Genomic DNA, 23,778 nt, shown 5'->3' with positions numbered 1-23,778 from the left:
CATTTGTTAATATCAGTTCATCAGATCAAAGACCCCCGCAGACCTACGGTCAGGTTTGGAGGGCCTTATGTGGATTATTTTGAACACTTCTGGTCAACAGATTTGTAAGTTGCAAGTGATTCCTAGTCTTAGTAATGGGAAAGGGGAGACAATATCAGACAAACAGGTTTAGCATCGTTTTTTAAATGCTGTGATCCAAAGAGTTGTTTGGTTTACCTGTTTTATTGGTTGTTTTCATTATACTTGCAGGGGGACGGATTCAAAACTGAATTCCTGTTTTTACCTGCTTCTGTGTACTTAGTGCTGTTTTACTGTTGTTATGATACTGTGGATTTTTAAGGATTTTTTTATACAGCTAGGGTTTTGGTTTTGTTTTTTTGTAAAATTAAGTAGCTTAGAAAGACTTTCAGTAAACAGATAATAAAATCAAGGCAACATTTCCCCCCAAAGGGACAGGGTCACAGCACATTTTTCACCATGCAAGGCCCAGCTTATTCTACACAGAGCCCTGTTCTTATCTCTATAGCTTTTGACTTTTTATCACCTCAGAACAGGTGTGAGGAATCCTTGGTGCTCCGGTTGCAAAACTATAACTCTCTTCAGTCCCAGCAAGCCCAGTCAAGGACCAGGGATAGTAGGGAGCTGTAGTTCAGCCACAACTGAAGGGCCAAAGGTTCCCCATGCCAGCTATAGAAGCAAATGCCACTAGAAATGAACTTTTGAAAACTTCAGTTTCAGTCCAGTGCAATCCTATACTGTCCTTTTCAGTGAGTTATTCCCAAAACTTATTCCCAGACGACAATGCATGACTGCAGCGTTACAGCGCAGTTCTGTACATTGGGTCAGCAAACCTTTTTTTCAGACAGCATGCCAAAAGTGAGCAGAGCCAAACATACACACCAAAATGATCTAAAACCAACATTTGGAACAATTCATATCCCACCCCATCAAAAAACAAACAAACAGGTAAATACATACCAAAACTCCACCCTAGGGGAGGTTCAATTTTAAGGACAAAATCCCCCTACAAAAGAAATCGTGAACATTTTTTGCAATTACAATTAAAAACGCAACAACTTTCTAAAGAAAACCCAGCAGTTGACTATCTTCTATCTTAAGGGGTATCCAATAAATCCTATGCACTAGGTGGAGTACTTTCTTTTATCTGTCCTGAAGCTTTTAACGTTCAACTTCCTTAGATGTCCACAAGTTCTGAATGTTATGAGAGAGGCAGAACCTTTTCTCCATCCATTTTCTCCGTGCCATGAATAATTTTATAATCTGTTATTGCGTCATCTCTTACTCACCTTTTTTCTAAACTTAAAAGTCCCAAAAGCTCCAACCTTTCCTCTTAGCGGCATTACTCCATCCCCTTGATAATTGTGGTCTCCCTTTCTGAAAGCTTTTCCAATTCTGCAATATCCCTTTCCGGGTGAAGTTACCCGAACTGTACACAGTACAGTAAGCCCTCAACTTACATACATTTAACTTCTGCGCAATTAGCTGTACACGCAGGGCAGAAAAATAAACTCAAAACTAAGAAAGACCTATGCCGGGGTCACTAGCCTGGAACATGTAGCCCCTCCCTCACCCAGCGCTAAAATTAGGCTTGAAAGCTTGCCACTGTAGCCTGTAGAACAGACAGCAGCAGTGTGTGGTTGACAGCAGTGTGGAGTGGGGTGATGGTGTTCCCAGTTTCTCCAGTTTGCAAATTTAGCCACTGGTACAAAAAGGTTAGTGACCCCTGGCTGTCACAGTTCAGATACCATATGGTTGCTTACCTTATCGTACAGAGGAATCATGAAGTAACCATTATTTGGAGCACAGTCTGTTTGGTATTTCAAGGTTCCATGCTTGGTGTACAATTTAATCTATAAATTAAAAGCAAAAAACCCACAATGGAATATGGTAATTCTGCTACAGCAATTATTTATTATTTTAAACTGATATACCTCACTTTTTTATATTAAATACACTCAAAAGCTTTTTGCAAAAAAAAAAAAATACAGAACACACAATGACCTGGTTTGCACGACACATTAAAACACAGTTAAGCTTAAATATATGGTTTCAAAACAAAAACACTGTATGCTGGTGAGCAGGAAGAAAACAAGTGCTTCATGTCTGTCCCCCCACTCCTCCTCCTGCTCCACTCCAGGAAGGAAAGCCATGGTTTGGCTCAGCGTTATGTCCAAACATAGGCTCATGTTTCGGCTCCGCCAAACAAAACACAGCCAGTAAGCTAAGAAGAAACTTTGGATACAACTCTCAGTTTGTTCAGAGGGAGACAAAACACAAGCCCGGGTTTGGATGTAACACTAAGCCAAAGCAAAGCTTAGTTACCAGTAGCAGAGCAGGAGCATGCAGGTGCAAAACAGCCATTTTATCCCTGGTATGTTGCACCTATGGTTTAAAGCAGGGGTAGGGAACCTGTGGTCCTCCAGATGTCATTGGATGCCAACTCCCATCAATTCTCATCCAGCACAGCCAATGGTCAGGGACGATAAGAACTGTAGTCCAGCAACATCTGAAGGTCACAGGTGTCCCACCCTACTTTACATGAAAGGCTAAAGCAGCCTTGCAAATAAGCCGACAAAAGTTAGTGGCCTGCAAAAAAAAATACCTAGCCTGTCTGATCACCCCAGAGGAGAAGCCACTATCTGAAAGACGCACAATCACGCCCCACACTGAACCCTGAAGTGACCTGAAGGCATCACTTAACACGTCACAAAAAGAGTGCAATGGGGGTGGACTTACACGCACTCCGCCAATATGTGGGGGGGCCAGGAACAGGAACCCCCCCCCCCAGGAACAGGAAAATGGCTGTCAACTGTATAACTTCTCCCGACTGGACTGGCAAAGGCACACAACCTGCTTTGTGCTTCAGCGCTGCTCACAGAACAGGCTTTCCTTCTTCTGTAGCAGGATAGTGCAGGGTGAATGCAAGACACCTTCAGGTTGTCAGTATTTCATAAGAGGAGCTCAACTGCATAATGCAAACTTAGGTTTGCGCAACTAACGGGTTAAAGAGTTCGGGGTGCAATAAATCCATTCTATGCATCAGGTGAGCGTTTCCTACAGCTATATAAGTGCCATGCACTAAAAAGTACAAGGTAAGGAACTTGATCGGAGCATCTACTTTGGAACTTGCTGCCTATTGAGATTGTGCAAGGGGCCTTTGCTGAACTCTCTTCGGAGCCTTCAAAAAACATACCTTACTGGAAAGTCGATGTGATTTTAACCCACTTCAGAGTTTTAAACATTTGTTTGCTTTAAACTAGGGTTGTACGTTTTCCTTGATGCTGCTGCTTTATCTTTCCGTAAAGCGCGTTGAGGGGTTTGGGAGGTGGGTGTTTGTTTTTCACAATCAATGTATGAATTTTATGAATTAAGTAGTATGAATTTTATGAATTAAGTAGTATGAATTTTATGAATTAAGTAGTATGAATTTTATGAATTAAGTAGTATGAATTTTATGAATTAAGTAGGGTAAGTAAAATGAGAAAGAGGCCCTTGATCCATTTCTTCTTCTTCCTCTCAGTCCCCCAGGAGCTGCTTCACCTATCCGCCCCCCCGCCCCCCTGTTTCAAATGCGAGACACAGAGCGGGCGAAGCCGGCGGCGCAGCGCTCACCTCGATCAGGGAATAGTTGATCTCCACGTCGGACTTGACGAAGCCCCCGCAGCCCACCACGATATCCTCGGAGCCCCGCGCCGCGTCCCACAAGCGGCAGCCCCACAGGAGCCACCAGAGCGCCGCCGGCGCCCAGCCCCGCGGCATCGCCGCTCCCTCGCCCCCCTCAGCCCCGCCGCGCCGAGCAGCCTCGGAAGGTCGACGCCGAGTCAGGAAGAGCGACGGCGCATGTGCCGGATGCGCTCTATGGTCTCCTCCTCCCGGCCGGAAGGAAGCAAGCGCGTGCGAGAGGCGAAAGGGTTATCCCTGCTCCCCCTGGCGGCTGGGAGGGGAGTTGCGACTCGCAGGGTTGGGTTAGCAAGGCGCTCCGAACGGGCTGAGGGGGGTTAGCAAGGCGCTCCGAACGGGCTGAGGGGGCTGAGGGGGGGAGGAGGACGCAGGGCTTTCAGAATGAGCGACGTCTGAGCCTGAAGAACCATTTCCTGACGTAGAACGTGCCGCGAGCCGGCGTGACGTAGAGCAGGCACCCTCAAACTCGGCCCTCCAGATGTTTTTTGGGGACTACAACTCCCATCATCCCTAGCTAACAGGACCAGTGGTCAGGGATGATGGGAATTGTAGCCTCAAAAAAGCAAATAGCGGGCTGAGTTTGGGGGTGCCGGACTTAGAGCGTTGGGATAGGATCCGGGTTCGAATCCCCCTTCGGCCATGACCTTGGGGACGGGGCAGTTCACTGCCTCTCTCAACCTAACCTACCTGACAGGGTTGCTGTGTGGGATTAAAATGAGGAGGGGGAGAACCATGTACAGCTCCTTGGAGGAAAATGGTGGGACAAAATGCAGTGGATAAAAATAAGTCCCCCATCTCGCCCTCCTGAGAGCCAGTGTGGTGTAGTGGTTAAGAGCGGTAGTCTCGTAATCTGGGGAACCGGGTTCGCTTCCCCGCTCCTCCACATGCAGCTGCTGGGTGACCTTGGGCCAGTCACACTTCTTTGAAGTCTCTCAGCCCCACTCACCTCACAGAGTGTTTGTTGTGGGGGAGGAAGGGAAAGGAGAATGTTAGCCGCTTTGAGACTCCTTAGGGTAGTGATAAAGCGGGATATCAAATCCAAACTCTTCTTCTTCTTCTTCTTCTTCCTTGGCTTCACTTCAATAGAGGAGGAGGGAGACGGGGCCTCTGGGGTTGCACTAGAGCAGAAGTGTGGCTTAGTGGTTAGAGTGTCAGACTGGGAGGCCAGAGTTCGAATCCCCACTCAATCATGAAGCTCACGGGTGACCCAGGGCCGGTCGCCGTCTAGCCTACCTCACAGGGTTGTTGTGAGAATGAAATTAAGACTGTGAGGAACTGTGTGTGCTCACTTTGAGCTCCTTTAGAGGAAAAGTAGGATATAACCCTGGGAGTTTTAAGTGTTATGGGAGTTGTAACTCTGTGAGGGGTGAACTACAGTTCCCAGGAGTCCTTGAGGAAAGCCATTTGCTTTTAAATGTATAGTGCTTATGCAGCCTTGGTTAGGATTGCGCTGTTATTTCTGAAGGAAGGATTGTGCAGTCGAGCTACACTCTTAAGCACTCTAATGTTTAACCTCAGTATGGAACTTACTTCTGAGTAAACCTGGTTGGGACAGGGCTGCAAGGCTCTGCTGACTTGATAAGTTCCCATTGGTATGCAATGAGACTTAACTCCTGAGCAAACCTGCTTAAGAAAACTGGTAAATAAATTATTATTGATTGATTTCTGTTCATTTTATTTATTTATTTCATAAAATTTATAAACTGCTTGATGGTAAAAAAACAACCCAACAACTCAAAGCACTTTACAGAAAGATGAAACAATGAAATTATCAGTACTAAAAACTCAGTTTAATGTCAACATTTTACAAAGTGTGCATGCACACGAAAGCTCATACCAAGAACTGACTTAGTTGGTCTTTAAGGTGCTACTGGAAGGAATTTGTTTTGTATAAACAAAAATGTTTTTAAAGGTAAAGGGACCCCTGACCATTTGGTCCAGTCGTGGCCGACTCTGGAGTTGCGGCGTTCGTCTCGCTTTATTGGCCAAGGGAGCCAGCGTACAGCTTCCAGGTCATGTGGCCAGCATGACTAAGCCACTTCTGGCAAACCAGAGCAGCGCACGGAAACGCCGTTTACCTTCCCGCTGGAGCGGTACCTATTTATCTACTTGCACTTTGACATGCTTTCGAACTGCTAGGTTGGCAGGAGCAGGGACCGAGCAATGGGAGCTCACCCTGGCGCGGGGATTCGAACCGCTGACCTTCTGATCGGCAAGTCCTAGGCTCTGTGGTTTAACCCACAGCGCAACCTGTGTCCCCCCCCAAAAAAAAAATGTTTTTAGCATTGCATAAAAAAGAGTAACTGACTGATGTCAATAGGCAGGGAGTTCCAAAGTTTGCATGCTGAAGAAGACAGAAGTGGCCATGGGATTCCTGAGGTGGATTACTTAAGCAATAAAATCACACACCACAAAACTGAGCAGGTGGCATGAAGCCCATTGCACTTGCTGTTGCTAAATCGTGGGCTGCTTTGCAGCTTGGGAGAATCATTTACCAGTTTTCGGTTTATTCAGTTATTTTATAACAAACCTGCTGCCCGAGCCCCGCTGGACTTTACTACAGCAGCCTCAGAAAACCCCTTTTGCCTGTAGCAGGAATCCAGCTCACTTTCTGCCCTTCTGCATTGAGAGGGATGGTTTAGGGTTGCCAGACATACATGTATTAAAATGTTTCTCTGGCGCTCCAGTACAATTACCCAGACATGCTAAAAGATCATCTCACCCCTTACCTACCCAAACTGTCCCAATGTACTGCAGGAGAGGACACCTTGCAGGAGGCGTCCATTCTCTGCACCCTGTTGGAATTGGGCCTTTTACACAGCATTCATTCAAAGCACATCCCACCCCCCAAAACAAAAAGAAATCTGGGAATTGTAAATCTGCTAAGGCTGCTGGGAATTTCTATGAGGGGTAAACTACAGTTCCCATGATTCTTTGGCAGGGTGTGCTTTAAATGTCTGGCGTGCTTGCAGCCCAAACACACCTACCCTTTGGAACTCCCTCCCACTGCACATCAGACATATTAATGTGCCTTTCTTCTATTGTCTTTTTGGAGCCTGCTAAAGCCATTCCTCTTTCATAGAATCATAGACTTGTAGGGTTGGAAGAGTCCTCAAGAAGCCTCCTAAATTATTTATCCCAGTTTAGATTTGCTCTGCATTTGAAATTGCAGTTTGAGATGCTGCTGCTTTAAATGGTTTGTTTTATTTATAATTGTGGCTTTAACATGTTTTCATATGTGCAGTTATTCTAATTGTTTATATATGTAACTGTTTTATGTGTTACCAGTAATTATGTTGTACATTGCTTCAGGATGCCCCAAAGGAAGCAGTTCAAAAATGAAATTAATAATAATAATCTCCCATTTTTGCCATTTGGGCATATTTAAAATCAACCCCCCCTTTTTTTAAACAAAAAAACCTGTATCTGCTGAAGGCATGCCCTTGGCAAAACAGGTCCATGTTAGAGAGGCTAGTTGAATCCCCGCCCCTTGAAAGAGGCAGTTCTCAAGCCAAAGGGGGCAGGAATTGTGGAAAAGAGACTAGAAAGCAGACTGGAGCAGCTGCGGAAGATCAGGAGTGGCTGCTGAGAAGGCAACAAGCAGGAACCATGAGCGGAGTGAGCTGGCTGTGCAGATCCAAGGAGGATCAGTTTGCCGAGCTGTGGGTGAGTGTCAGCCACATGTCTCAGCTGGGCAAAGTTTTCTGGGTGAGCTGCAACAAGAGAGAAAGTAGGTCTGGTGGCCTCTTTGCTGCATAACATTTACAGCTCCTGCTCGCTGTCCCTCTTGCACAACTAAGCAAATCACACATCCACTTGAACACAGAGAGGTAAGGGGCCATGCCACGTGTTTTCCTAGTGTGGTGGGGCGAATGGGTCACTCCCACCAACCTCATCTTCTCCCCTCCCCTTGTTCTTTCTTCCAGCTTTCAGCTTTCTCCTCCTAAGGCTGTGTAGTAGTAATAATAATAATAATAATAATAATAATAATAATAATAATAATAATAATTTATCATTTATACCCTGTCCATCTGGGTTTCCCCAGCCACTCTGGGAGGCTTCCAACAAAGCATTAAAATACAGTGGTCTGTTAAACATTAAAAGCTTCCCTAAACAGGGCTGCCTTCAGATGTCTTCTAAAAGTCTGGTAGTTGTTCTTCTCTTTGACATCTGGTGGGAGGGCGTTCCACAGGGTAGGTGCCGCTACCAAGAAGGCCCTCTGCCTGGTTCCCTGTAACTTGGCTTCTCGCAGTGAGGGAACCGCCAGAAAGCCCTCGGTGCTGGACCTCAGTGTCCAGGCAGAACGATGGGGGTGGAGACGCTCCTTCACATGTACACATGCCCTCTCTCCTCACTGGCGTTGCAAGCTGTGCACACATGAGCTTGGCTGTGCACACATGAGCTTGGCACACATCCACAGCTACCCCACAGTTTCTCAAGGGGTTTCTCCAATGCGTTGCCCCTCAGGCCTCCTTGCATCTGATACGAAAAGGCAAGCCGCCTTCGGTTCCGCAATGAAGCTGAGGTGTGTGCGCTTGAGAAAGCTGTTGCACATGTGCAGATGACAGCTTCCTGAATGGGAATCAAGGGGCATGAGAGTTGCAAGTGCAGGGAATCTAAACATGTAACATGTATCCAGTGAAGATATCCTCAGCCCCTCTCTGGTTTGTATAGCAATGTGCAAAGGCAACTTGAAATGCAGCCAAGGGTGTGAGTATGTGCATTTTAAGCCACAAATGTATATAAAGCCCCAGTTGCAGTGCTGCCCTTTGTAGACCTCAGCAGGGAGGAGGATGGGGACAAAACTAGAATTAGATGGCTCCGCCTCTTATTGGCTCTGGCCCCGCCTACTGTTGGGCCTCCCCACCTTCCACCCTGCCAGCCGCAGTGGGGCACCAGCCACCACTGTTTTCATCTCTCTTTAATGCTAAGTTCCTGATTTCTCCCCTAAATTCATTCTGGAGGCAGGCTCAATGAGCAAGAAGCCAGGCTAGTCAATGGTCCTGTTAAACTTTCCTTACTGATCTGTCAGTATCTGTGTACCGTTGAGAAACTTTGGACTTCTGCGGCAATTAAAACACACACACATCCAAATGTGCTAATCTTTTCTCATAGACTGCAGCTGAAATTATTCCCTTTTGCACCTTAATATTTGAAAATTAGGGCATGAGATGGAGTCAGTACTGCTTTAAAATGACGGTACAATTTTATCTGTTTATTTATTTAACAGTTAAATCCTCTAAACATCTATTCAGATGTAAGTCCCAGAGGCAAAAGTAGGTGGAACATCAAATGTAAATTCTGCCTTTGCACAGTCGGCTTTTTTTCGACACAAGCAAGAGGCATGAACAGAGTTCAAGGACACATTCCAGCCAGGCAAAAACACTCAGGATACAAAGCAGGGTCAATTCTGAAAAAAGTTTGCAGTGCATTTATTTATTTGGAACAGCCATACACTCCCCTTCACGGTGTCTATATATCTTATCACAGCCGGGCAGTCACCTCAGTAAAACAACAATAATCACATCTAAAATAAACAATCAGCTATCTAAAACATTGCAATGCTGGCTGTTCCCTCTTAAGGGTGTGCCCCTGAGCATGTGCAAAGCGCTTTTCTGTTACTGCATTCAGTATACATAGAAATGGCTTTGGTGCAAGTCTAATTTCCAAGCATTTTGAACTGGGAATCGGATTATAAAAGTACCCTAGTTCCGTGGCAGAGCACATGCCTTGCATATAAAAGGTCCCAGGTTCAGTTTTATTTCTTTTTAAAAAAATAATAAAGGCTTCCCTCACCTTCTTATAGCTCTGCCTGACAACCATGCCCACTTTTTACTCTGATACCACCTGCTGCAGTATGCAGCCCTCAAGACTGAAAGTGGTCCTCCGCAGAACACGGGTTGTCCCCCCCCTGCTTTAAAACTTTAGCATTCATGTTCTTCTGTCGTTGCAGGATTGGAACCAGACATGGCATACAGCTACCCCAAGCTTCACTTCGTGTTTTGAGAGTACCGTGCTGATTTGGATTCCATGTGTCTACCTTTGGGTCTCTTTCCCTGTCTATTACCTCTATCTTAGGAAAAACTGCAGAGGTTACATCAGGATGTCGGCTATCTTCAAAGCAAAAATGGTAAGGCTCACCGGACTGTCATCATTTTGCAGGAGATTTACAATCACGTACTGGAAATTTAGGTGTGGATTACATGACCCCGTCATCGTAGTTTAATGAATCCACTTTTAAAAAAAACAACCAAGGGCCTTTTTGTGGTTAGGAAAGTGGTGGGGAATGCACTGAAAAGTGTGCAACAAATGAAGGATTTGTGGGGAAACATTTTTTAAAATACACAAGCAAATCAGGAATTTGGGAAGCTCATTGTCATATAACCTACCTGTCAGAGGTGGTTGCCATGCTGCAAGGGGCGCCAAAATAATGCTTTAGAATGGAGAGCGAGAGGCGCCGAATTTCAGCATCACACGGGGCACCACTGAAATTTGAGAGCCCAAAGTTCACCAAATCAGAACAAATGCTTTATTATTATTATCAACAACTACAACTCACCCTTCACCCTAAGGTCTCAGGGCAGGTTAGAATCATTAAAACATGATGTTAAACACAATTCAAACCAACGTACAATCACAGAAATAAGACAGGTCCTAAAAGTCTACACCTCAGGTATCAAAAGCCAGATAAAAGAGGTGTGTCTTCAGCTCTCACTGAAAGCTACAGAATGAAGACACACCTCTGTGGGCAGAGAGTCACGATGGGGCTGCCCCAGAGAAGGCCCCAGGACACACGCCAAGCTTTTGAGGGCGGTGGAACAACCAATAGGGCCCTATCTGTTGATCATAAAACCCACACCCCCGGGGTCTGTTGGGGATGAGGTATTTGGAGCCATGCTGGAGGAGACTCTTGAGAGTCCCGTGGACTGCAAGAAGATCAAACCTGTCCATTCTTAAGGAAATCAGCCCTGAGTGCTCACTGGAAGGACAGATCCTGAAGCTGAGGCTCCAATAATTTGGCCACCTCATGAGAAGACTCCCTGGAAAAGACCCTGATGCTGGGAAAGATGGAGGGCACAAGGAGAAGGGGACAACAGAGGACAAGATGGTTGGATAGTGTCTTCAAAGCTGCCAGCATGAGTTTGACCAAACTGCAGGAGGCAGTGGAAGACAGGAGTGCCTGGCGTGCTCTGGTCCATGGGGTCACGAAGAGTCGGACACGACTGAACAACAACAACAGCAGTAGTAATGTGAGCACCTTGAACTGGGCCTGGAAATGAACTGACAACCAATGCAGATGTTTTAGAATGGGTTATGCAAGACGTGAAGGGAACCCCAGCCAGTTTGAACCCATGGAAGTTTCACAGTCGTCTTCAAGGACAGCCCCACTAAATAAGACTGGACATAGTTGAACCTTGTGTAAGCTATGTGCAAGCAAATCAAGACAAATACTCTGTGAACCTGTCACCCGGAGGCACACTTACGCCTCTGTTTCCTCAGGGTTTTACTCAAACTAACTTTTAGTCGTTGGATCCATTGAAATGAATGAACCTAAATTAGTTCAATACGCCTGCTCTGAGTAGAAGTTAAAATCCTTCATGGCTAGAAAGAAACAGGTGAGATGTTAATGCCTTGTTTTGCCCCTTTCACACCCACTCTTTCCTCTTTTTTTTTTAAAAAAATAATTTTTATTGGGTTTTTACATTTTATAACAACAAACATACACACAAAGACAAAAACACACAAATACAATTACATACCCTAATTTTCTTTACCCACTTTCATTGACTTCCCTCCACCCCCTCCTCTTACATCCCAGTTCCAATAATTTAATTCAGCAAGTTCTTACCTAACCTCTTAAACATATTCATATTGCTTTTAAAAATTTAATTCTTTTTGTTTATCTATATTCAACTTATCCAATTCTCTTATAATCATTAATTTCTTTTTTTTTTAAGGTCGATCTAACTTCCCTTCCACAAATTTTCCCTTTATTATATTAATTATAGGTCACATTGACCAAATAAAACAAATCATAACATTTTATAGTTCTATTCTCTCTCTCCCCCCTGCCCCGGTTTCTGTCCCTTCCCAAACAAATGTCCAAAAAACAAACAAAAAATAGTTCTTAGCCCGGATTCCTCACGTCCGAGGCGTCTGATTCTCTGTCAGTCCCTCTCTGCCAACTATATTGGTAGTCCTCTTTGTTGGTCCTAAGACCCCGAAGGAGTTCAGTCAGAGTCACATCATATTTTCTTTCATCCAGAATGTTAAAAAGTGTTTGCTGCGAAGGATCATCTACTTTTCCATACTCAGGAGGAAAGTCCCAATCATGTTGCTTTATTCTTTTTAGTTTTAATATTCCAAGTACTCCAGGGACTTCCCTCTTCTTCTTTCTCATCTTTCGCAGGTTTGTAATCCAAAGGTCTTCTCACACCCACTCTTTCCTTTGCTGTTCTAATTGAGGCATTCTCCCTGTTTCCAGGTTCTTGGCTTTGCTTTGCTCTTGCTGTGTCTGTCAACTGCCTTCTACATCCTTTGGGAAGCAACCCAAGGAATTCCTCGTGCACCGGGATTTATCATTGCTCCTCCTTTGCAAGTGGTCACAATGGTAACGCTTATTATTTTTATTAAGTGGTGGGTGGACATAGCAGACGGCACAGAAATTTCTCCAAGTACAGTGGTACCTCGGGTTAAGTACTTAATTCGTTCTGGAGGTCCGTTCTTCACCTGAAACTGTTCTTAACCTGAAGCATCACTTTAGCTAATGGGGCCTCCCGCTGCCATGCGATTTCTGTTCTCATCCTGAGGTAAAGTTCTTAACCCGAGGTAATATTTCTGGGTTCACGGAGTCAGTAACCTGAAGCGTATGTAACCCAAGGTATCACTGTAGTTCTTTATAAGTAAGCTGGAACTGAACTGAACAGCAAACAGCTCAGCCAGCCTGCTTTTATAGGCAGCCGGCTGTCAACATTGTAACAACAACAGCCCAGGGTTTCCCGCCTAAATTAACTTGCGGTACGTGGACCTGAGTGAAAACTATATACACAATACCCCTGGTGGTCAGGGTGAGAACTTCAATACATAACAATTTTCTCATTGTGTTTTTCACATTGCGCCTCTTTTTAAAAAAACCAACAACAAACCAACCAAAACTTCCTGATCCTCTTCAAAAGCAGTGCATACATGAGAATGGAATTGGGCATGCTTCAGCTGGAGGAGACGGAAGGGAATGAGAGCAGCACTCTTCAAAAACCTGGAGGGATGCCACATAGAAGTGTACAGAAGGTTGTAGCTCAGTGGTAGAGCACCCTGCCTGCAAGACAGATACTGTACCACAAAGCCATGGCCCTACCTTGAAAAAAGAAAGGTGTTTTTTTTTAATTCCCCCAGTGCATATTCCAAGTGTTGGGCATGATCCAGAATAGCACAAGTAAAGGATTAAAACACCTTCAGCCCCAAAGTACCCCATACCTTCCCCGCTAGGGTCCCGAATAAGATTTGGAGGCCCATTTGGTTCAATTGTTGTGACCATGCCTTACAAATGGGATTGTGTTTTAGCAGGACTTTAAGCTTTTTACAATGATAACATCGTAAAAAAGAATGCTGTGTCCTACTGGGAAGACTCAGACTTTTAAGTTTGTTTCATGCTTTTATTCCTTTAGGTGTTACTCCCCCCCCCCCCCCCCCCCGCGATTTGCACAAATTTATTTTGCCATGTTTGAAAAGACGGGCATGTTACCAGCTGCCAGTTATATTGGGCATTTTTAAGGGTTGTTTATATTGGATATACTTTTCATTTGGGTCTAAATCAATTTCTGTTGACGTTACCCTGTGTTACTCTCATGCTGTTCGACGTTTTTGTCATGTTGGTTTGATGGCTAGATAGAACTAAATTTGAACCTAGTAGGACCCTGTTTTTAAAATGTTTTATATGAAGCATTTTGTTTTCCTGCCTTTTTTTTTTTAAAAGGTCCTGGTGATATTTCTAACCCACATGGAACGACTGAAAGGTGTGCAGTCTTCGGGTGTTTTGCTGGTGTATTGGTTACTCTTCTTCCTCTCTTCTATCGTTCCCTTTAGCTCCAAAATACAACATGGCGTGGTAGATGTAAGTCCATAATTATGTATAAGTTTATAATTGCTTACTCATACTGGCTATATACAGTGGACCCAAATGCATGCGCAGAAGCACTCTGTGTGCCTCGCGCATGCGCAGAAGCGGGGCCTCTAGTTAAGTAATTTTTGGGGTGTGTATAGAACCCTGGAATGAATTTTTTAAAATTATTATTAATTTTTATTTTTTTACCAACCACCAAAACACAAACAGTGAGAACAGTGAAACCCCCCAGGCGGCTGATACATTGGGCATACATAATCAATAATAACATATTCAAATCAACCATATGTACAGTTCTATATACATATGTACAGTTCTATATACATTCCTCCCTCCACAAGGTTTGTTGAACTTTTAATTGCCCCAAATTGTTCAAACCTGCCCAAATAATTCAATATCTTCTCAAACCAATCCTCCTCACTGACCTTAAACTCTTTCATTTTATGTATCTTAACAGTTAGATATTCTAAGATTATAATATTTTTCAATTTCCCCCTCCATTGCTTCACCCCTAGCTCTTCTGCATTTTTCCAGTTACTCACTATAACCTGTCTGGCTGCAATTACCATCAATTTTACCCATTTACATTCCTCTTTTGTTTCTAACTCGGTGCTACTCAGGCTAATAAGAACCATTAATTTAGATATTTCCACCTTCCTACCCACAATTCCTGATATTTCTATGCCAATCTGTTTCCAGAATTCATTAACTAACGGACAACCCCACCACATAGGACTGTATGTTCACATCACTCCACATTTCCTCCAACAATTCTTACTTCCAGATTTTGTAATGTGATATAACCTTACAGGTGTGTAATACCATTTTTGTACCAACTTCAAACCTTGTTTCTGGATTATCCTAGAGGTCGCAACAAGGGTGGTTGCTGAAAGATTCTTTCCCACCCCGGAATGAATTAAATTCATATCCGGAGGGTGCACTGTACTATCTCCTGGGTCAGAGGCACTAGGCCTCAGAGGCCACATTTATACCATACATTTAAAGTACCATGCTACCACTTTGAACAGCCATGCCGTGCCCCAAAGAATTCTGGGAGCGGGAGTGTGTTAAGGGTGCTAAGAGTTGTTAGGAGACTCCTGTTGCTCATATACCTCAACCAGGGTGGGCATTCCACAAACTAGGAACTGCCACTGAAAAGGCCCTGTCATGGGTCAATGCCAACCCGGTAACCTCCAATGGCGGCACCACCAATGAGGCCATGCTTGATGATGCTGAGATGCTGGATGTTAGAGAAGACACCCTTTTCGGTGCTTGAATCTCAAGACACTTAAAGCTTTATATGCTACTATTAACACATTGGGTTTGGCCCATTATCTCATCATGGGGCACGGAGTCTCCTCACTTTCTGAAGAAAGCTAATACACTGGTACTACGGTTTTCGTACATCTTGGAAGCCGAATGTTTCGGTTTTAGAATGCTGAAAACCCAGAAGTAAAATGCTTCCGTTTTTGAATGTACCTCGGAAGTCCAATGGCTTCCACTGTATTTTTCTCAGTTAAAATTGCAGACCGCTCATTGCGCCTCGGTTGTCAAACGTTTCGGAAGTTGAACAGTCCTCCGAATGGATTATGTCCGACAACCGAGGTCTCCAGACTTCCTTCTAATACTGGGATTTTATTTATGGATGACAACTTCCATGTATCCCCCCCCCCCCCGAGATTTTAAAAACGTAAAAGCAGCTTTCAAAAGCTATTCTAAAGCTACTTCTGTGACAGTTTTATCCTGTATAAACCACTCGGTTGCTGTTGTTTCTGCTGAGAAGCTAATGCTGCCTCTATAGTAGAGAAGGAGGACATGGTCTCCTAGATATGCATAATGACAAGCAATTCTTCTTTATTTTTGCAGGGATTTAGAGACGAACCCTTCCATCGTGTTATCTCATACGTTCGTTTCACCTTGGTCGTATTGGAACTGATCCTCTGTTGCTTTGTAGACCACCCTCCTTTCTTCTCCAAAGTTGGCAATGAGGCCGTAAGCATTTCCGCTTTTAATTTATAGAGCCTCCAAGATGCCAGGTATCAAGTCTCTTTTTCAGGCTTCTAGCCCTTGTTCCCACAGGGGAAAGAGTTGATACGTTCTCCAAAAACCAAAAGGTTTTAGGTAGGTCTACTCAGAAGTAAATTCCACTGAGTTCAATGGGATTTACTTCCAGGTAAGTATGCATATGATTGCAGCTTACAAGAATGGAAAATAAGGTATGAATTAAGAAGCAGACTTCATTTTATACACATAGACTCTTAACACGCATATATGTATTCAGCTATAATGACCCCAAAGTGCATATATGAATTATTTTAAAGAAATGTTTTTGACATTTCACATTGGATGGTCATTTCTCAACAGTCCTCTGTGCAGAGGTGCGGTGGGGGTGGTTCGCCCGGGGTGTCATCCCGGGGGGGGGGTGAGAAAATCCCCCCTGGGCATATCGGTTGCCCGATCAACTAGCTCCACCGCTGCCTCTGCAGTAAGCACCACATGTTCAATGGCATTAATCTGGCATCTGAAAGATTTGGGGAAACGACATGTAGATTATCCTCATTCATAATTCAAACCAGCTCTCTGAGAACTTCATGTGAGGTCCTTGGAGTCAAATAAATTGTGTGGATGAGCGACAATGTACATGAAACTGCTGGTAGCTTCCCTCACACAGTTTTGAATCATGTGCACAGTTTTGCAAGCAATCTCCTCTAATGTAATGCATTCTTGTATGTTATTTTCACTAATATCTTCATTTTTATGCATTTTTACCCCTACTATATGCATTTTTGTAAACATTATTTGCTCGGAGAATTGCATTCCAAAATTTGGATAAGTGTGAATTTCTAAAGGTAGCTGTGTTTTGCTTCCCACATTGTTTTGGGAAAGTACAGATTAGGCTTTAAATGTATACCGAATTGAATTTCTCCTCCATCCCTAGTTAGGACGCCAATCCCTAGTTAGGACGCTTTATGCTGTTGCTAGTGATGAACATTTTTGAACCAGAAACCATTGCAGATCCCAGTTAGGTATCTTCTTCCCACTGCACCAAATATTGTATACGTATTTATGTAGACCTGAAAGCTGTCCTTCCCCCCCCCTTTTGAACATTTGCAGAACCCGTGTCCTGAAGCTGGGGCCTCTTTTGCTTCCAAAATCACATTTTGGTGGTTTGCTGGGTAAGAAAATAAGCAACATTGCATCATGTGGCTAATGTAATTGCCAGTCTGGCTCACAATGCCAGTGGTCACCAAGGCGTCTTGTGACAAAGAGTTATGTGCTCTGGGAAGAAGGCCTTCCTTTTGCCTGTCCTTAACTGTCAGGAAGCTAATTTGCCAAATTTTCTAATTTGCCCAAATCCCAGGCTCTGCTCAGCGCTCCCTTTCACGAGCCGCGTGGAGTATGTGTGTGGCGCTTGCAGGCTTTTCCCCGAGGAGGGAGAAAGGACTGACGGGCTGCCCTTCTCCCACCTCAGGGAAAAGCCCCCAAGAGCCGCACACACACTCCGTGCACTCCTTAAAGGGAGCGCGGCTCTTGCGGCCTTTTCCGCGAGGTGGGAGTAGGGCAGCCTCTCCCTCCTCAGGGAAAAGCCTGCAAGCGCTGCACACATGCTCCACGCAGCTCATGAAAGGGAGCACTGAGCAGAGCCTGGGATGCATACAGGCTCCGCTCAGTGCTCCCTTTAAAGAATCCCCCCCCCTTGCATTCCCCCTCTAAAAACTAGGCGAGAAACATGGTACAGTGGTGCCCCGCAAGACGAATGCCTCGCAAGATGAAAAACTGGCTAGACGAAAGGGTTTTCCGTGGCGCTTCGCAAGACGAATTTCCCTATGGGCTTGCTTCGCAAGATGAAAACGTCTTGCGAGTCTTGCGAGTTTCCCCCCCTTTTTTTTCCTTTTTCTAAGCCGCTAATAGTCGCTAAGCCGCTAATAGCGCTAATCCGCTAATGGCCGTGCTTCGCAAGACGAAAAAACCGCTAGACGAAGAGACTCGCGGAACGAATTATTTTCGTCTTGCCAGGCACCACTGTAAGTTCTTAACCTGAGGTACCACTGTACTTTTCAGGAACGAAGAGTGCAACCTGTAACCTAACCCTTTTCCATTTTTCTTTATCAATGACACACCATTGCCAATGGCACCAAAGGAGGACACCAACTATAAGGCCTGGTAGCCTAAAAGCAGGAGTCGCCAGCATGGAACTCGCAGGTTACTCTTGCCCACCATGCTCTCTCAGAATTCCAAATGTGTGCACTGGTGGAAAAATACAATGTTGGTGACCACCCCCACCCCCGGACTAGATAATCTATTCCGCTCAATTGATTGGGAACGCCCTCTGTTTCATAGGTTGCTCTGGAAGGGCTATCGGCAGCCATTACAAGCAGAAGACCTGTGGTCACTTGCGAGAGAAAATTCCTCTGAAGATATCGTTACCAAGATTGAAGATGCATGGAATGAGCATTGTGCAAGAGCCAAGCAGTAAGTGCCTTTTGTGTGTATGCATAAGAACAACTACCAAGGAAAGAAGGAAGGAAGGAAGGTGCTAGTCCTTCACATTTCCAGAAGAGCAGGTATCTTCATAGGAGGGATCTGGCTGGCTTCTGTTGAGAACAGGACATTGTGGCTCTCTCAAAGATGTTAGGTTACAATTCCTATCAGCCCTGACCATTGGCCATGCTGGCTGCGGGGCTGGTGGGAATTGGAGGGCAACAGGTTTCCCATCCCTAATGTAGATGACCCCTGAGTCTGGACCAGCAAGGGCAAGTTTTATGGGTTATTGGGTGTTAGGCAGCAGTTATAGACATTCAGTTCACATTTTCAACACGACTTACCCAATTCACATTTTCCGAAACAATGCATGAATTGCAACACAAGCATCCTTTGAAATTTGCACTTCTCTGAATGTTGCAGTGCAGTTCTCCAGTAACGTGTAAAAAAAAAAAATGCACATGCTAGGGTAAATACCATACAGCAATTCATTACATTATGGAAAATTGCTTTGTAAAAATGTGCATGTTAGGGGGAAATTATGTACAAAAATCTGTGTTAAAATGCTGGTGGGTTTTTCACGAGCATTTAAAAAAAGAATAATAATTGCAAATCTTTGTTGAAATGTGGAGAACTGAACTTAAGAGGGGAGGGGGAATTAAAAACTAGGAGAAGCTGAAATTGACTAATTTGTCCATTTTTAGCAGCGGCACCCAAGATTGCTGACCTGCTCACACATTGAATGAAAATGAGAGTAGTACTTCTGGGAGAGCAGTAGTTGCTAAGGCCCATTGAGAGCTGTAGGGTGAAAGGCAGAGAGTCCAATAGTAGGTGGAACCAGAGCCAAATGATGGGCAGAGCCAACGAATTCTAGTTATGTCCCCGTTCTTCTCCCTGCTGAATTCTACACGGACTAAGGAGGAGGCAGCTGGCTGCCATTGCCACCCCCTGGTCTGGCTGTAGGTAAGGAGGCAGGTAGGTGAGGGCTGACTGAGGTTGGTGAGTGCCCAAATGGACCACCCTCTGCTTCTGAAGATGGCTACAAGGATTTGGATAATAGGAATTCAGATGCACTGAGTACATGAAAGGCTAGAAGCTCTCTGTTTTCTTGTTGATCAGAATTGCAGACTCCGCGAAATTTAAGAGAGAGCGTGCAAGTAGTGAAAACGCTGAAGAAACCACCATCCTGCTTCAGCCTGAACATAGCAAAAGCAAACCACTTCTGAAAGCTTTCTGGAACGTGTTTGGGACCTATTTTCTTTTCGGGACTCTTGGCTTAGTCCTCGGTGACGTCTTCTTGTTTTTGATACCAAAGACACTGAGGTATGTGGAGAACTAAGGACTGCTTCCTAAGAAGAGCGTAGCATTTGTGGCTGTCTTCTTCCTCCACTGTCAAAAGCAATACAGTGGTACCTTGGGTTACATATGCTTCAGGTTACACACTCCGCTAACTCAGAAATAGTTAGGAACTTTGCTTCAGAATAAGAACAAAAATCGGGTTCTGGCGGTGCGGCGGCAGCAGGAGGCCCCATTAGCTAAAGTGGTGCTTCAGGTTAAGAACATTTTCAGGTTAAGAACAGACCTACGGAACAAATTAAATACTTAACCCGAGGTATCACTGTATATGCCTCAGAATACCAGTTGCTGGGAATCGCAAATGGGGAGAAGGTTGTTCTGGTCAGGTCTCGCTTTGAGCAGTTCTTACTGGTTGTGAGAACAGTGAGGATTAGACTAGGCCTTTGACCTGGTGGGTTGGTTGGTTAGTTGTAGGTCGCTTTGGGTTGCCCTGGGTGAAATGAAGCAACTAACAATAATAATAACTATAGTAATAATAATTTATTACTCCCCAGCCACTCTGGGCGGCTTCCAACAGAATATTAAAAACACAATAAAATATCAGACATTAAAAGCTTCCCTAAACAGGGCTGCTTTCAGATGTCTTCTAAAAGTCAAATAGTTGTTTATTTCCTTGACATCTGATGGGAGGGCGTTCCACAGGGTGGGCGCCACTACTGAGAAGGCCTTCTGCCTGGTTCCCTGTAACCTCACTTCTCGCAGTGATGGAACCACCAAGCGGGCCCTCAGAGCTGAACCTCAGTGCCCGGGCAGAACGATGGGGGTGGGGATGCTTCAAAGGTCAGCACCAACACTTTGAATTGTGCATAAGCAAATCATAATGAAGCAGGGCTTGCTTTTCTGTTCTTAATTTCTGGCATCTCCAGGTTGTTCTTTTTAAGGATTGAGTAGTAGCTGGCATGAAAGACTGGATGTCCCAAAACCCTGGAAGTCCAGATAGGATAGAGAACACTGGTGGCAGGGGGCAGATGAGTGGGAAGGTACCCATACCATAGCTCACTGAGGGAGCTTTGCCTACCAAATGTTCAATCCCTGGCCATCTTCAGTTAAGAAAGGACCAAGTAGCAGGTGATGGGGAAGACCTTTGCTGAGATCCTGGAGAGCTGCTGCCAATCAGAGTGAACAATACTGAGCTAGATAGATGACCCGACAACCAGGCTTTAGTTCAAGTCCATTTCCCATGTTCTGAAGCATTGCTGTGACGGCTCCTCTCTCTGTGGTAGCCCTCATCCCAGGTGTGTCGTTGACGATGCTTTCTCCTTTTGTAGTCTCTTCCTAGATTTCATCATTGATCCAGAGGCTCCTTATTGGAAAGGTTATTTCTATGCTACGTTGATGTTCCTCTTAGCTTGTCTTGAGACGCTGTTGGAGCAGCAATACATGTATATGTGCCTTGTGCTGGGAGTGAGGCTGAAGACTGCTGTTACAGGCCTTGTATATCGGAAGGTAAAGCCTGCTGTTCGTTGGCTCATCTCCCTTGTTTTCCTCCTGACTCATTTGTCCAGTGTTTCCCGAACTTGGGTTTCCAGCTGTTTTTGGATTGCAACTCCCACCATCCCTAGCTAGCAGGACCAGGGGTCGTTGTACAAAGCTAAAGTTCACATTCACTACTCTGCCTGCTGTTGTCTCTGGCACTGCATGTGCCCGCCACCCTCCAGAGGGCAGTGTGATCCCTCAGGCTGAAAAAGATTCCCCACCTCTGCCTTAGGACAAACAGGTTGAAAGATTTTCATAAAATGAATTAGGAGTCCTTTATCTTGGGATGCCGGTCACTGTCTTTTTCCAAACCTTAGTCAATTTGTGGCCTTGTGGGTTTCATTTTGTCTCCTGCAGATCTTTTATTTATATATATATATTATATATAATTTATATTATATAATATATATATTATTATATTATATTATATTATATTATATTATATTATATTATATTATATTATATTATATATACACACACGCATTTTTTATTAAGCAATTTCAACATAATCAATTATCAATCATATTACTACAGACATTATTTCCCCCCCTCCCTCCTCAACCCACCCCCCCCAAAGACTTCCCTCAGCTCCTTTCTCTGATTTCTCAACACATGTTATTCTCTACATATTATAAAATTGTACATACGTATCTTTGTCTTATCTATCATATATTCAATTAATAAATTTGTGAATGTTTATTCAAAACAGATCTTAGCCATGTCAGATGCAGCTAAGAAGGCGACCACAGAGGGGGAAATTGTAAACTTGGTCTCTGTTGACGTGCAGAAGCTAACAGATCTCATTACGTATTTTAATGGAACTTGGCTTGCCCCCATCCGGATTATCGTCTGCTTCGCCTTCCTTTGGCAGGTAAAAGATTCCCGCCTGCTTCTTAGATCTTTGGCACGTCATATAGAACTTTAAAAGCCAAGGAGACAAGTTGCGTAGCATACATGTGCACAGGCTAGAATACCGTACAATAAAAGAGAAGCAATCCAGCCACTCCTAAAAAGAAGCCATCTAATTTTAATTACCCTTTGTGTGAGTGTGTGTAGAGACTAGTGTACCGTACAAAAGGTTTTGGTTTGGTTTGTTTGCTCCACCCTGTTTCGCCACTGGCCCCACACACTACTGGGCATGTGGCCCTCAAAAGGTTGTTCAGAAGGGAATGTGGCCCTTGGGGTTGAAAGGGTTCCCCAGCCTTTTTCTAACTGGTCAACAAACCACTTGTTTTTGCAGTCTTGGTTGATCCAGCCAGTAATGAGCCACTATGCATGGCTGGTGGACATATTGGCTTGGTGAGTCACAGAAGGCAGCAGAAGGAAGTCGAGTGGTGGATAATGTGCCCGCGCAAAGCAGTGTTTCTTATACGTATTCTTGTGCCAGAATGCCGTTTACCAAATGGACACTATTCACACAAGTCAATTTAATCAGCCATTTGTGTCAAGGCTGATCCACCCAGAATTGCAAAGGGGAGAGGACCAGTGGTGAAAGACGTGCCTTCGCTGCTTAGCCGAATTCATGCAAATTCAGCCCTGCTCAGCTGACCACTAGGTGTCTCTGTTAATACATAAGAAGCAGCGCAAGGAGTTTTAACTAAACAATCAATTGTTAAGGTTAAGGCCTTGGATAGGAAATATGTTCTTTGATTCTGCTTTAGTGCAGTCAGTCCAACACAATTCTTCAGAATGTATGGTTGAAAGGTCAGGTGGATTGAGTAATGTATATGTGACGGAGTTGTTGTTTTTTGGAGGGGAACAAGACTCTTAGTATTCATAATGGAGGCATTTGGTAGCATGCAAGTGCAACCTGCAACAAAACATTGCAGTATGTCACCTCCTAGTAGAAATGCTTTTATTCAGGTTTCTAGCCACCTGTACCTTCCCCCTCAATTCTGTAAGCTGTAAGGTAAGGATGGGGAACCTGCTGCCCTCCAGATGTCCTTGGACTCCAACTGCCATCAGGCCCTGCTGTCATTGGCAATGGTAGGGGATGATGGGAGTTGGAGTCCTGCTACTTCTGGAATGCCACAGGGATGCTCACTCCTTCTGTAAAGGGCTGCAGCAGGACATTTCCTCACCCCTCCTTCCTTTTCCAGTTGATGCTGAACATTCTGTGACAAGTGTTGTTGTTTAGTCATTTAGTCGTGTCCGACTCTTTGTGACCCCATGGACCAGAGCACGCCAGGCACTCCTGTCTTCCCCTGCCTTCCGCAGTTTGGTCAGACTCATGTTTGTAGCTTCAAGAACACTGTCCAACCATCTCGTCCTCTGTCGTCCCCTTCTTCTTGTGCCCTCCATCTTTCCCAACATCAGGGTCTTTTCCAGGGAGTCTTCTCTTCTCAGGAGGTGGCCAAAGTATTGGAGCCTCAGCTTCAGGATCTGTCCTTCCAGTGAGCACTCAGGGCTGATTTCCTTAAGAATGGACAGGTTTGATCTTCTTGCAGTCCATGGGACTCTCAAGAGTCTCCTCCAGCACCATACTTGTCTGTGACAAGTAAGAATGCTTATTCCTCATTTGGCTGGGGTTGGGGTTTTTTTGGAGGGGGATGTTTTTGCCCAGTTTAGGCTCCAGGTTTGCTGGTAGGGGGCGTCATTACTGTTTCTGCAGAAGGGTCTCAGTCTCCAGCATCCGAGAACCA

The 23,778-nt window shown here is 44.7% G+C and overlaps 2 protein-coding genes across 9 annotated transcripts in view; one reads left to right on the top strand and one right to left on the bottom strand.

Moving 5' to 3' along the window:
• LOC309329074 (BOS complex subunit NOMO1-like) overlaps nt 1–3,795 on the bottom strand; it is a 34,434-nt gene extending 30,639 nt beyond the window's left edge. The window contains exons 1-3 of the mRNA XM_081839561.1: nt 3,634–3,795; nt 1,782–1,871; nt 979–1,024 (exon numbers count right to left, since the gene is read on the bottom strand). Of these exons, the coding sequence (XP_081695687.1) occupies nt 979–1,024; nt 1,782–1,871; nt 3,634–3,780 (283 nt within the window). The 5' untranslated portion in view covers nt 3,781–3,795. The remainder of the gene's footprint in view (nt 1–978; nt 1,025–1,781; nt 1,872–3,633) is intronic.
• Nucleotides 3,796–5,975: 2,180 nt separating this feature from the next.
• The window catches only part of ABCC6 (ATP binding cassette subfamily C member 6), a 41,007-nt gene continuing 23,204 nt past the window's right edge, over nt 5,976–23,778 (top strand). For 2 of the 8 annotated variants that reach the window (XR_014151039.1, XM_081839521.1), the window contains exons 1-10: nt 5,979–7,368; nt 9,656–9,832; nt 12,188–12,313; nt 13,676–13,813; nt 15,689–15,814; nt 16,937–16,998; nt 18,164–18,295; nt 19,424–19,627; nt 20,929–21,106; nt 21,846–22,007. Coding sequence is in view for 5 of the 8 variants with exons in the window: in XM_081839521.1 (XP_081695647.1) it covers nt 7,162–7,368; nt 9,656–9,832; nt 12,188–12,313; nt 13,676–13,813; nt 15,689–15,814; nt 16,937–16,998; nt 18,164–18,295; nt 19,424–19,627; nt 20,929–21,106; nt 21,846–22,007 (1,512 nt within the window). In the remaining 3 variants the exon portion in view is untranslated. Of the gene's footprint in view, nt 7,369–7,397; nt 7,533–9,655; nt 9,833–12,187; nt 12,314–13,675; nt 13,814–15,688; nt 15,815–16,936; nt 16,999–18,163; nt 18,296–19,423; nt 19,628–20,928; nt 21,107–21,845; nt 22,008–23,778 lie in introns of those variants that run through there. The other 6 variants (XR_014151040.1, XR_014151038.1, XM_081839519.1 and 3 more) reach the window with 6 other exon arrangements.

Source organism: Podarcis erhardii (assembly GCF_964252035.2).
Source record: "Podarcis erhardii genome assembly, chromosome: 14".
Taxonomy (NCBI): Eukaryota; Metazoa; Chordata; class Lepidosauria; order Squamata; family Lacertidae; genus Podarcis; species Podarcis erhardii.
The sequence above is the reverse complement of the archived record's forward strand: the minus strand, read 5'-3'. Positions and strand labels throughout refer to the sequence as shown.